This window comes from Eschrichtius robustus, chromosome 4 (assembly GCF_028021215.1).
Source record: "Eschrichtius robustus isolate mEscRob2 chromosome 4, mEscRob2.pri, whole genome shotgun sequence".
In the NCBI taxonomy this organism is placed as follows: Eukaryota; Metazoa; Chordata; class Mammalia; order Artiodactyla; family Eschrichtiidae; genus Eschrichtius; species Eschrichtius robustus.
Window position 1 is genome coordinate 80,914,220 of NC_090827.1, and position 14,748 is coordinate 80,928,967.

The 14,748-nt window shown below is 44.1% G+C and overlaps 1 protein-coding gene across 1 annotated transcript in view; it reads left to right on the top strand.

The window, feature by feature from the left end:
• The first annotated feature begins 13,511 nt into the window (after positions 1 to 13,511).
• Positions 13,512 to 14,748, top strand: part of TXK (TXK tyrosine kinase) — a 46,910-nt gene continuing 45,673 nt past the window's right edge. The window contains exons 1-2 of the mRNA XM_068542224.1: positions 13,512 to 13,576; positions 14,617 to 14,719. Of these exons, the coding sequence (XP_068398325.1) occupies positions 13,512 to 13,576; positions 14,617 to 14,719 (168 nt within the window). The remainder of the gene's footprint in view (positions 13,577 to 14,616; positions 14,720 to 14,748) is intronic.

Consider the following 14,748-nt stretch of genomic DNA (forward strand, 5'->3'; position numbering starts at 1 on the left):
TAGTTGTGGCTCGCAGGCTGTAGAGCACAGGCTCAGTAGTTGCGGCTTGTGGGCTCTAGAGTACAGGCTCAGTAGTTGTGGTGCACAGGCTTAGTTGCTCCGCGGCATGTGGGATCTTCCCGGACCAGGGCTTGAACCCGTGTCCCCTGCATTGGCAGGCAGATTCTTAACCACTGCACCACCAGGGAAGCCGTGGCTCCATTTTCTTCTGGGTAAAACAATGAGTGTTTACTGTTGACCAGAGAAAGCTAAGAGGTGCCCCAGGGTGTGTTACTACTAATCAAAAAAATGTTTATAGGTGTTTTTCGGGCCAGAGTCATTTGGGAAATACATTGGTTGTTTTAAGGTCTGTCATAGAAGTCTGGCCTCATAGGCTGCTGTAGGGCAGGAGGAGATCCTTGTGGAAGGTGCGATATTGATCTTACTGACTGGTGGGCAGAGCCTGGGAGTGGCACCAGGGCACTGCTCCTGTGAGGGTCAGTTTGTGAAACACAATTGGTCGTTTCTCCCAAATAACCCCTGCTCTGAGGACAGACCCAGCCCAGGAGAATCATTTAGGGGACGGGGACCAGGGAGACGTGCTGGGGGTTCGAAAAGCTGACCACCTCCCTTCCCTCCATCTCATCATCACCTAATTTCTCTGTCTTTTCTTCCCAATTTATAAAGTAGAAGGAAAAATAATAATTGGGTGGTTCTTAAGTGTTGGTGTGCCTGAAGTGTGCTTTAGGATACTGTTCAAATGCAGTTTTCTGGACTCATGATTTGATCTGGGGGGTGAGGTAAGGACCCCTTGGTCACACTGCCTTTCTTGGGTCTCTGCTTTCAAAGCCCTCTCTTATTCCTTGTGTGTTTGAGTCCCACGCCAACCCCTTTAAGTTAGTATCTTCTGTTATTTCTTTTACAATTAATACAGAGATAACGAGGGTGGCTGCACAGGCATCTCTAAGGTGGCCCCAGTGATGTCCCCCTCCAGCTGTCCACACCCTTGCACGATCCCTCTCCTTGGGTACAAATGGAGTATGGTAACAGGGATGGATGGAGTGTTACTGGGAGGTTAGGTTACGGCAGACTGTGGCTTCTTCGTGCCCTTGGGCTCCCTGTCTCTTGGATAACCTGCTGCCCTGCTGTGAGCATTCTCAGGCAGCCTGTGGAGAATCCCCATCGCCAGGAACCATGCCACCAAGGCCAGCGACAGCCATGTGACTGAACTTGAAAGTAGATTCTCCAGCAAATCCCAACTCCCCTTTACTACAATTTCGTGAGCTTCATGAACTTCTCAGTTTGATTCAGAGGCGCCCAGTTAAGCAGTGCCTGGACTCCAGACCCACAGAAACTGTGAGATAGTAAACAGTTTCTGCCTCTAGGTTTGGAGCGAATTTGTTTCCAACAATAGATACCTAATTCAGTGGCAAAAGCTAGGAGAGCCATGGACCAAAAAAAGACTTGGCCACTTTTACTACCACTTTGCCTCAGGCTGGAGTTGGTCCCCTTTCTCAAAAATAGGTTCAGTGTTAATATGGACACTAGTATATGTGTCTTTCCTTTTGTTTCTAAACCACTTCACTTCTGTCCCCCTGCAACTGCCTGAAACCTGTAGCAATAATGCTAACAGCAGTCACCATCTGGAACTGCGTCTGTGAGGTTTCCAAGCCTTCTTGTGTGTGACCGGCAGATGCCCCTTCTGTGCAGTGAAGCCCACTGGCTGGCATCTGTCCCCTTCCTGCCCTCGGGGGTCGGGGTTCTGCCCAGTGCTGGCTGCCAGCGGGTCTGGCGGCCAAGCACCTACATCCCAAGCAGGCCAGGTGTCTTGGTTGTGATGTCTGTGAGCTGCTCGTGAACTTGGAGCTCACGGGCCACAGTCTCCTAGGAAACACTGCTCTGAGACCTGGGGTTGGAGGAGATGTGGGCAAGATGCCTGCAAAGTCCGCCTCATGCCAGCTCAGGACTGGGAAGGAATAAAATTCCTGTGTGGAACAAACAAGGGCTTCCGGTGCTGGAATGTTTGGTGCCCGGGGCTTTGCTGGCTGAAGCTGTGAACAGAGGAGCCATCAGTCTTCAGGGAGACTCTGCCTTTCCCTTCAGCATCTTTGCTCCTGCGACCCTGTCTCCCCTGGTGCCCAGTGCCCCATGCAGCTCCCCAGGGTTCCGGAGTCTCTGCACCCCTTCCCCACACACAGCACCCCTCAGGCCCAGCCAGGCCAGCACCGTTCTCCTCCTCCACCCAGATTATCGGTTACTGTCCCATGAGCTAGCTGCCTGTTTCCTGTTAGGAACCAACAAATCCCTAATGGAGTTGTTCCCCTTACTTGAAGGTTTCACAGACAGGATAATGTCCAGAAGCCAGTTTGGGATCTAATAATGGGTTGCTAACTTATTTTGTCCATACATTCAAAAACACTAACATCTCTGATGACTATCATTTCTTAGAAGAACGGACATTTTAATATCAAAAGGAAGCACAGTGTTCTTTCAGTAATTCTGTTGAAAGGAGTGCCCTTTTAATATCAAAGGAGGCACACACACAAAGCAAGGATAATTTAATGCTTCAGATATATAAAGAGCATAAATTCAGAATCAAGGATATCTTTTAAAAATTTTTTAATTTAAATTTTATTTTATATTGGAGTATAGTTGATTTATAATGTTGTGTTAGTTTCAGGTGTACAGCAAAGTGATTCAGTTATACATATTCATATATCCATTCTTTTTCAGATTCTTTTCCCATGTAGGTTATTACAGAATATTGAGTCGAGTTCCCTGTGCTATACAGTAGGTCCTTGTTGATGATTTGTTTTATATATAGTAGTGTGTATATGTTAATCCCAAGCTCCTAATTTATCCCCCCCACCACCTTTCCCCTTTGGTAACCATAAGTTTGTATCAAGGATAACTTTTTAAATTGAATAAATGTTTCCGTGAAAAACTCAGTGTATTTCTCTCTCTCTCTCTCTCTCTCTTTCTTTCCCCTGTCCTTCCCTCTCTCCCCCTCTCCCTCTCTATTTTCTTTTCTCTCTTTCCCTCATTGGTGTGGATTCTTGGTCTGGTGTACAGAAAGTCTTTTCTGGTGCCTGCTTAGAGGTAGAAATTCAGGTTAAAAAAAAAGCTAGCTATGTGTCACACCTCCCAGATGATATGGGTTAAGTCCATTAACATGTATCTGGTCTTCAGAAGTCCCTTAAATAGATCTAGTGGTGGGAATTTATTACAGTCATGAGGAGGTTTGACCTTTCTGTAAATTTCTGGAAAAAAAATAAGGCGCTTCTTGTAGTGAACTTAGAGGATCAGTTCCAATTGCCCAGAGCCATTTTTCCAAAGCCACAGGTTTTTCCAGACTTTTCCATTCCCCGAGCCCTTCAGCTGTGAGCGCAGCTGCCCTGGAATTCCTCGTCCTAAAACCACAACCTGGATTGTGTGCGTTGGGCCACTAGCCTAGTCTTTGGCTCAAGGCAGTTCTTGAAACGAGCCAGTTATTCATGTTTTCAAATAAAAATCACCGGCCTTCTGCCAGTTATTATAAGCAAACTCAGGAGGACTGAATTTCGCCTGAAGCACTGATTCACAAGGAAACTCTGCCATCGTAAATGCCAGGGGATGGACGTGAGGTTACACAGATATAAAACTGAAAACATTTGAAACGGAGGGAACGCCACCAGCTTCGCTTCCCAGACGGCGGTGACCCAGCAGCCCTTCAGCTACCGTTCATCTGCAGGACTGAGAGCGGCGGGGAGCTGTTCGGAGAAGTGGTGCTTCTCCCACTCGCTCCCTTCCAGCGCCCCCTGGTGGAAACCCGTCCGCAAGCCGAGCCCTGCTGCAGCCACGCACACAAGCAGAAAGCTGTTAGGAGACCTGCACGGGCGGGAGAAGGGGGAGCAAGCCTTCCCAGGAGAGTACGCGAACACTAAATAAAATAAGAGGTTCGACTCCCTTACCCATGAGGGACGTGCCAGTTCCTAAAGGTCACGGAGATTACGCCGGGATGTGATGCCCTTTTCCTGATTTGCTGGTGCAAGATAGATAATTAAAGATATTTGCTGGGGAATAAGAAGCAGATGAAAAGACTAGCGCAGATGTAAGCCTGGGAGGGGAAGCTCTGGCTCCTTCCTGCGATAATCCTCCACCGTGAATATAACCTTCCAGCAGGCAAATAGTCATTGCCCATCTCTGGGGCATTTTAGGTTGTCTCTGGCAAAGACCAGATATGCATGAGTTTCTGCCTTCATTGGGGATTTTATAAAGGCGAAAAAGGGCTTTCTCTCTGCAGGTTAGTGAGAAAAACAATTCAAAGAATGGCTTCTGTAACCACAGCAGGCGTGTGGCAGTGACTCTCCATTTACCCACTCACCTGGAAGACCTGTGATGCTGTAAATAGAAAATGACCACAAATCTAATAATCATTGCTATCTGCTTTGGCAGGAATCAATACTTCAGTCTGTAAATAAAGAGGCCTAGTGTCTTGAAGAGTCACGCCAAGCAAGGAACACCAGGAAGCTGTTTGGCTTTCACAGCTTGTTTTCTACTCACTCATCAATTATTTATTGGGCAGCGACTAGTTGCTAGCAACTGTGCTGGGCAGAACTGAACCATAAACAAGGCAGAGGTTGTCCTCGCTGCTCACAGCTATTCTTGGTCTTCAGGGGAGACAGAACAAAACCGTGTCATAATTAAAGCTGTGGCAGAGTAGTACCTTTATTTGAAGGCAGTTGTCTTTGCTACTGAATGAGGACAAATAAATGCTTCTGAAAAAACTTCCTCCTAAATTCCAGGCTGCAGAAGAGAGTAAAGATAACCGAGAGATTGCTGTTGGGTTTATAGTCCACTCTGTTGGTGTGTAGTCATGTATGGTAAATTCAGTGAAGGGGTGGGGGGGGAGCCTTTTCCTAGTCCCCAGATATCATTCCTGCTGACAAATACCAGCAATTTCTCTTTGGAAGTTCTATATGTTTAATTTAAGGTATAATAATGGTTAATTTTATGGGTCAACTTGGCTGGGCCATGATGCCTAGGTAGTGGGTTAAATGTTACTCTGGATGTTTCAGTGAAGATATTTTTTGTGTGAGATTAACATTTAAATCAGTGGATCTTTAGTAAAGCAGATTACCAGACATAATGTGGGTGGGCCTCATCTAATCAGTTGAAGGCCTTAATAAACCGAAGACTGACCTCCACTAAGCAAGAAAAAAGTTGGCCAGCAGACTGCCTTTGGACTCAAACTGCAGCTCTTCCCTGAGTCGCCAGCCTACCCCGTCAGATTTTGGACTCACCAGCCCTCACAATTGTGTGAGCCAATTCCTTAAATCAGTTTCTCTTTCTCTCTCTCTGATCACTCTGACAAATACAGGTGTCATGCTTACAAATACGAAAATGCCTTTAAAAGAAGCACCGCCGTACATGTTTACTGTTATATCAGTTTACTATCATATCATTTTCACCTTGGCAAGACTAAGCTTCAGAGCATCTCCGGAGAGCTGTGTTGATAGTGGGCAGAGGGCCCCTTAGAGTCCTGAGCGGGGTGAACAGGGGTAGAGAATGGGCTCGGAACACAAGAGTTGTGGGGTTGAAGGTCAGCTTTGGCTTACTTGGCCTTCTTCCCATTTTGTCTTCAGAGGGAGAACCATAGTGTGCTTCTATCTGTTTACCTTAAATCTGCTCTTTGAATACACAATACATACTTGCTGAATGAGTTCTAGGGAACTGAGTGAGGGAAAAGGTCGGACATTAAATGAGCAACTGCTCTGTTCTAGACATTTCATCTCCGCTGTCTTATGCAATCTTCTCATCCACAAGGACTGTCTCATTATTATGCTCATGGACTCAGCCAAGCTCTGTGGGCTTAAATGCAATCTCAGCTGCTTTTTAGGTATGTAGCTTTGGACAAATGACTGAACCTGTCTGTTACTCAATTTCTTCATCTGTGAAATGGGGATAATTACAGGACCTATTTCAGTGTGTAGGGAGTGAGTTAGTATAGGATAGTAAGATCTTACTGTAGTCCCTGCATATGGTAAATGCTTTGTTGGTGGCAGTGGGGAACTGCCTTTCCTAGAAGGTAGGTTTTATTTCTAACATTTTCCAGATGAGGCTCCTGAGTAATTGCCCCAAATCATACTGTCGCTACAAGAAAATGGAGTCGTGATTTGACTTCAGGTTACCCTGACCCTAGTGACTGCTCAACCCCATGTGCTGTCCTTATACAGAAAAAAAACATTTGAACACCAGGTTTTAACCATTTCATTTAACATCTCATGGATTGATGCTTGATTTTGGATAAGCTGCCACTGCTTTTTCTCCTTCCCACCTCCTTCCTCCTCCTCCCACTCCTCCTACTTCTCCCTCTCCTTCTTCTTTTTTACTATATCTGGAACAAAAGGTTAGACTTATGACCTACTACAAGCTCCGGAAGTCTGTCTTCTTCAACTTTACTGTTCCACTTAGTCAAAAGGACGTGGTCAACCTAGCTTTCTCTGCGGCCAGTGTCGAGCTGTGAGATACCATGTGGTAGAATGAGTTACTGACAAATAGAGCCTAAATGTAACATGATGGTGTAGATATTGGGGAGGCGTTATTTAACAGCTATCTATTGAGTTCTTGCCCTGTACCGGGCTCTGATGCTGGATGCTATGGACAGGACAAAAAACCATGAGACTCAGACCATGAAATTGAAGAGTTCACAATCTAGCTCAGTGGTTCTTAACAAGGGGTGATTTTTGCCCACAGGGGACATCTGACAATTCCTGGAAACATTTTGGTCTTCACACCTGGGTGAGGGAGGTGGGTATTAGAGGAGTGAGGCGGCTGTTGGTACTGGCACCTCGTGCATAGGGGCCAGGGGTGCTGCTCAACATACTATAATACACAGTACAGCTCCCGCAGCAAAGCACTCATCACTCTAAGGTGTCAATAGTGGTGAGACTGAGAAGCCCTGTGAGAGATGAAGGCTGCACAAAGAAAAGTAAATAACCATTGAAGATGGTACCTCATTATGAGCCACAGAGCAAGACAGATAACAGTGCTTTGGGAGCCGAAGGAAGATTAGGTGGGAGTGGATTGCAATGGAAGCCTTTTTTAAGCCGGGGGCAGAAATGTGCAAGGTGTCTGTGAGAACAGTGAACAGAAGGATAGAAGCTGGTGTAATAGGAATTGGTGAACACTAAGAATCAGGGTGGGGCTGGCCAGATTACAGAAGGCCTCGGAAATAAGGAAAGATATTATCTTGTTGCCATATGTAATTGAGAGTCTATTTTATTTTATTAATTTAATTAAAGGAGTGAAGGAGAGAGTAGGGAAGGCTGACAGCTGGGGGAAGAATGGTCCAGGCAGAACAAAAGCGAAGAGCCTTGGGTGAGAGCAGTCCTGGTGCAGAAGCACCGCGGGGGCAGTGTGGCTGGGGTGAAATGAGCACAAGCACATCGGAGAGAAGGTGAGAGGCACCAGGAGGCCAGGTCCTGGACGGTTTAAGGGCGATTGTGAGAAAATTGGCTGTAACGCACAGTGAAATGGAGAGCCATTGTGGGTTTGTGAGACAAGGGGTAGCATGACCTGACCTAGGTTTTAAATTAATTACTGTGGCCGCTGAAAAATCAGCCATAAAGGGTGGGGGGGATGGGATTAAGTGTAGAAGCAGAAAGAAGTTAGGAGGCTATTGGTATAATCCAGATAATGGAGATTTAGACCTTGGTAGTAACAGAAGGGTGGGGAAAAGCAGTAACATTCTGTGTGTGTGTGTGTTTTAAATTGCGGTGAAATGTAATTAACATAACATTTACCATTTTAACCATTTGTAAGTGTAGAGTCCAGGAGCGTGAAGTCCAAGCACATTATTGTACGATCATCACCATTACTCACCTCCAGAACTTTTTCATCATCTCAAGCAGAAACTCTTGGATACAGTTGTAAGGAAGAGTCAGCATGCTCTCCTGATGGATTGGGCTGGGGTGTGAGAGAAAGAGAGGAGTCAAAGATAACTCCAAGATCATTGGCCTGAGCAACTGGAAAAATGGAGTTGCTCTTGACAAGATAGAGAAGAGTGGATAGACGAGTTTGGGTTGGGGAGGAAGAAGAGAGGAGTTCAGATTTCTTCCTGTGAATTCGAGGTGTCCACTAGACATCCAAGTGGAGAATTTGAGAGTGCCTTTGGCTATGCAAGTCTGGAATTCATTGGAACTGGGGTAGAGGTGTACATTTGGGTGTCATCAGCAGATAGATGGCTTTTAAGACACAGGAAGGAATGAGATAATCAAGGGAGTGAATAAGGCCGAGTAAAGAAATCAAAAGCTTTGGGGCAGCCTAGCATTAGACCCAGTCCAAGAAGTTAGCGGGGAGGAGAAGAAAGCAGTAAAGGAGACTGAGAAGAAGGAAGACCAGGAGGACGTAGTGTCAAATGCTGCTGAGAGCACAGGTAAGATGAGGCCTTAGAATTGACCATTGTTTATAGCAGTGCATGGGACCCTGGTGACCCTAACAAGAGCAGTTTTGGGAAGTAGTAGGATCAAAAGTTTAACTGGGATGGGTTAAGAGAAAGTGGGAGGGAAAGAATTGGAGGCAGCAAATACAGACTGCTAATTACTATAAATGGGGAGCAAAGCTGATGGAAGAAATAAGATCAAGGGTAGTTTGTTTTGTTTTGTTTTTAAGGGGTGAAGTAGCAGTATATTTATATGCTATTGGGAAGGATCCAGTAGAGAGGGGGAAAATGGTGATGTAGGAGAGGGAAGGAGTATTTAAAATTTTTTGAATTTGAATACCTCTACATGGGACTTTTTTTTTTTTTTTAAATAAATTTATTTATTTATTTTTGGCTGTGTTGGGTCTTCGTTTCTGTGCGAGGGCTTTCTCTAGTTGCGGCGAGCGGGGGCCACTCTTCATCGCGGTGCGCAGGTCTCTCACTCTCGCGGCCTCTCTTGTTGTGGAGCGCAGGCTCAGTAATTGTGGCTCATGGGCTTAGTTGCTCCGCGGCATGTGGGATCTTCCCAGACCAGGGCTCAAACCCATGTCCCCTGCGTTGGCAGGCGTATTCTCAACCGCTGCACCACCAGGGAAGCCCTCTACATGGGACTTTGACACAGCATTTTGCCGCAGTCCATACCATACTCTGCTTGCTTCTCTCACTTGTATAACCTACATTGGACTTCACATTTCTTGGCCTGGATGTATGCATATCTGTACGGGGCTCTAAGGCAACACTGGAGTAAATCGGTAAGAATGCAAATTAGAACCACTCCTGCCAAGGTAGACAGAGCCCCCAAGTGCTAAAATACCCTGTTTGGGGGGAGTGTTTTTGGCAATTTGCTCATGCAGAGGCCACCAGATGAAAACTGCCAGTCAGAAGCAGTTGAGATCCAAAAGCCTAATAATACACAATGTAGTGAAGATTTGTGGAACTGTATTTTGGTCCCTGGAAGTCAACTTTGTGTTTCTTGGTGCAGGCTAAGGAAGAAAGTTATTAAATCAGGGGTGAGTGATCTCATAGCAGTGGGAACAAAAGTGAATCTTTGCCTGGGCTTGGACTGGAATTGTATCTCCAGAGTAGAAATGAGATGTTTACCCCTGGACCACCAATGTGTCTGTAGCCCAAACATTGAATAACGGCAATATCCAAACTGGAGAAAGGCAAGTAACTAATGCATGGATCTAGGTTTTGAAGGTGAAAGGAAAAGAAACCAGTATATATTGATTACTATGTTGGATATCTTTATTCTTATCCACCCTATTCTACCCTGTGGGGTTTAAATGTGGAAGCCAGCCTCCATCGTGGCCCAGTGAGCCCGGCCTCTTGGTATTCATTCTTCTCCACCTTGCACTCTATCCTGGAAAAGTAATCTATAGGGCTTGGTTCAGCATGCTTCTGAGCCGTCTGGCTTCTGGTTACATTACACCCATGGGGAGCCCTGGAAGGAAGCTGTGGTGAGGTTACCTTGAACTGGCTGTGTCCCTCTACAGCAGATCATTGCTCCTGTAAAATGGTCTCTGCTCTACTTAACTCTCTCACTTTCCTGGGCCTTTTGGACATGGGGATGGTGACAGTTCAACTATTGCTGGACCCAGGTGTCTGCACATTCTTTATCGTTACTTTACCCCCTTCTACACCTTTGTAATTAGTCTCTTTGTAAATAAACCCTTCTAAAAGTATTCTAATTTAAGTATGTCTTGTTTTATACTATAGGCCTGATTGATACCATAATTGGTATCATAAGTGGCTCTAGGAAACAGAGTCAAAATTGGATCTGGGATTTATTTGGTCATATAGTTAGAGGTCCAGGGATAGCCTTATTGCTGGGAGAAATAACTCAATTTTCCATTACTCCAGTTATCATTGGTGGTAGCCTGGGATGAAGGGCAAAATGCTGGCTATATGGAGCTTCTGAAAGTCCCATTGTGAGAATCACAGCACAAACCCTCAGAAATTTGGAGTAATGACTTGACCCTATGCTGATAACTATTTTTGATTTTTTTTTTTTTGGCCGCACTGTGCGACACGCGGGACCTTAGTCCCCCAACCAGGGATCGAACCTGTGCCCCCGGCAGTGGAAGTGCGGAGACTTAACCACTGGACCGCCAGGGAAGTCCCCACTATTTTTGATTTGAAAGGTAGCTCCTGGCTTCCTACTGGTGAAGACTGAATGCTCCAACCATGCCATGAAATGTTTATGCGATCCAAACTGGGTGAGCCTGTCATGAGCTGTGTTATCTGATTCACTGAACCAAAAAATTGGGCATGTGTAGGAGTAATCCATAATAATATGGAAATGGTGTATGTGAAAGTGGGCCCCCGTAGATCCAGAAGGCTCAAGAAAACTTCATGAGCAGGTGACATTCACATAGTACCTGTTCTTTCTGCTTCTCCTTCGACTCACACCCAAGACCGCAAGAGGAATTTCCCATCGGGCCTGATTTACAGATAGATCTGCATCCCAAACCCACATGAGCAGGAAATGAACAGCCATCATGCTACAGCCCTATTCAGAGGTAGCCTGAAAGATGGTGTTGAAGTAACATTCTCCTTGAACTTCAAGAAGTACATCAGTTTATTCACTTCATTAGGGACAGTTAGTCTGAGGCATCGATCTACATTGACTCATAGGCAACGGCAATAAAGTTAGCCTGCTAGTTCAGGAATGTGGAAAGAACAAGACTGGGAGGTTGGTGAAAGATCTGGGGAGGAATGTGTTTGAAACTCTTGGAATGGGGACAAAATGAGAAGATGTAACCAAAGGTCTACAAGATGATCCATTTTGTGGAGTCAGCCTTTTCTTTGTTTCATTGGTGCTGGCACAGTGGTTCTCTGAATAGTCTTACCATGTGTCCTGTAATTCAGAAGCAGCTGGCTTAATAGGACAGAGGAATGGCCTGCTAAAGGCTCAATTGCTATGACAGCTGGGAGACAACATCTTGCAAAGTTGGAGTGGTGTCCTGTCGTATACAATAAATGCCTTAAGCCAACAACAAATATGGTGTTGTTTCCGTATAGCCAGTGTGTCTGAGTCTGGGAACTAAGGAGTAGAGATTGGAGTGGCCCCTCTCACCACCTAATAACCCACTGGATATTGTTATTCTCTTTCCCTGTGACTTTGGATTTGGTGAGTTTGGAGATTCTAGTGCCCGAGAGAAGAATCCTTTTGTTAGGGAACATTGGAAGTTGAGATTGCCCTCTAACCATTTTGGGATTCCTTGTATCAGCGAATTGATAGGCACAGGAAAGGGTCAGTGTAGCTGGGCTGAGTATCCTGATTACCAGGAATTGGGTTCATTCTTCACAATGAGAACAATGAGGACTTTGAAACTCAGGGAATTCACTAGCTTCATTTCTTAAAATTCATAATAGTCCTGGTCAGTAGAAAACTGTAACAACCCCATTAAGACAATACCAACTAAGGACCCAGATCCCACAGGAATGAACATTTGGGCAATTCCATTAGATAAAGTACCTCCTTCGGCCAAAGTGTTGGCAGAGGCAAGGGGGCACAAGGAATGAATGGTGACAGAAGGTATCTGTGATCAGCTTAGGACTCAGGACAGCTTAAGAGGTGGGAATTGTAGCAGCTATGTCCTATGTTACTCTTCTTTTCTCCTCGTTTCCTTCTCTACCTGACTTAAGAATCCTAATGGTGGTTAATGTACTAGGTTTCAGGTGGGAGTATGATCAAATTGACATCACCTGGTGATAATATGGTAGCTGATGGGACTCTATTTCATCCCTTGTTCTGGAGGCATAGAGTGGACGCTGAGGGGTAGATTGTACCGGGTGTCTTCTGCTTGTACCCCTCTTCCATGTTCCAGGACTTTAGAGAAAATATCTAATTTAATCTTCTCAACAACCCTATAATGATAATAGGTCTTCTTGATTACCCTCTTACTGTTGATATATACCTGGCATTGTTCTGGGTCCTTTATATGAATTCATTCAATTAATCCTCATAGTAGCCTTACATGCCTAGTATCCTATTATTCCCATTTTACAGATGAGGAAACTTAAGCACAGAACAGTTAAGTAACTTGCCCAAACCCACAAAGTTGGAGATTAACCTCTGCCCCTTAAGGCTTCTCAAAGAGGGTAGGTATGATTATCTTGTTTTCACAGATAGGAAAACAAAGAGTTAGAGAAGTAAAGGGACTTATCCCAGATATAGTCAGCGCCCTGCCCCCTACCCCCCCAGCTAGAATTCATCCTTAGATCTTTCTAACCTCAAAGCTAATGCTCACGTCTAATGTACTCTGCTTCCTTAACAGTGCTTCATTTTCAGGGGTCAGTATGAGAAAGTGCTGATGTGAAATGCAGATTCTATGAACATAAAACAGCTTTTGATAAATTCAAAATTTATGGTTTGAAAAAGGCAAATGGTCTAACTTAAATAAAGATTAAACTTGACAGTAGAAGTGTAAGCATGACCCAGATTTACTAGATAGCTAGTGCTTTCTTTAAATATTCAGCTTATGTTTGGACCTAATCCATAGAAAATTTGAGAGCCAAAAAGGTATAAATATATTTTGATACATAATATGTAAAAATAAAATAAATATGTTAAATTATATTATTATATAATATATTATATTAAGTATATTTATATTACTTTATGTAAATATATAAAATATATATTAAAATATTTTTGAAGAAATGCGATGGAGCTAATTCAAAATCCCTGGTAACAGATTTCCTAGAAGAACATTGTTTCTGGAATCATGTTCTTTTGTATACTTGTCAACTGACATTAGCCCTGATCAAGGTAAAGAGGAATACAATGGTCACTTATCATTCACAGACTGAGGAAATGCATGAAACCAGACCCAGGAACAAGAGCCTGAGAAGGGAAACCACAGTGGCCGGGGTGCCAGTAACTTCTTTTTGTGTTAGTGACAGTTTTTCATCTTCTACTAGTGAAGAAGGGCACGGTCAAGACTTTGCATATGCTTTGCAATACTTTCTGTCACCCGTACCCTCAGGGATTTCCTCCTTTGAACTAGCACCAGCAGCCTCCACTATCCAATATCACGGACTCACGGCTTTCTAACAGTTGAGAATGATCTGCTTTTCAGATAATACCATCCAGTCGATTTTCTGCTGTTGCTGTTCCGTGCAGAAGCGGTAAGTCTTCTTCCGAGGGCAACTTCTTGGAAATTAATTCATTCCTTTTATTTATTGTCTGTCGAGTCTCCACGTCTCTTTGTAACTGCTGTTGCCTCTGCCTGGGAAACCCTACTCCCATTTTCTTCCTGTTGAATGGCCATTCATTTAAAGCTAGCTATAGGTCAAATGTCAGGTCTGTGATGCTTCCTTGATCCTCTTGGATTTAGTTGCTCCTTCCATTGTGTTCCCAGAGCACGCGGCTTGGTTCTTTATTTAATACTTATTTCATGTATGCTATTTGTATATCTGTGTTTCACTCTGTAATTTTTACCTTTTAAGGGCAAGAATCCTGTCTTGTTTATTTGAGTATCTCCCCGAAACTATCAGTGTGTTTTACACTTTGGTGCCCAGCAAATGATGTATAAGGATAAAATCCAGCGCACCATGATAATAATGAGCCAACATTTAATGGGAGTGTTCTACATGTCAGACTGTGCTAAGAAGTTTGCATATTTTAGCTCAAGTAACTCTCAAAACCACCCATTTTTTTTTTTTACAATCCCCATTATGCAGATGAGGAAATTGAGGCTCAGAGAGGTTAGATTGCTTACCCAAGGCCACACTGTGAAAATGGCAGAGCTGGGATCTAAACTCATGTTCTTATCGCTACACCATGTCTACTTATAACAATAGATACCATCGAATGAGGTGATGCATGTAAAATGATAAACACTGTGCCTGACAGAGTAAGATCTTCATTATCATGATTATAATTGTACGCCCTTAATATGCACCAGACTCCATATTGGGCACATGATATGTGTTTTCTCAATTTTATTTCATAACAACTCTATACGCTCTTAGCATCTCTAGTTCCCAGATTAAAAAAAATGAAGTTCTGAGAGGTAGTACCTTGTCCAAGGAAATGGAGTTTGGAAGTCTTCTAAAAAAAAAACAATAGGAAGGAGATTTTTCTACTAGTTTGTGATAATCTAGTAGATTCATAGATAACTTAAGTACAAATAATCATTTGTAACATGATTATTTTTCAATGTCAGACAAGTGAGGACACAAATAAGCCTTAGCAAAGATGAAGAACTTTCAGAAAAATACACGCAGCGTCGCAGACCATGGTTCAGTGAATTGCCAAGTAAGAAGCAAGTGAGTATCGTTTTGATGGGGGTGAAGGG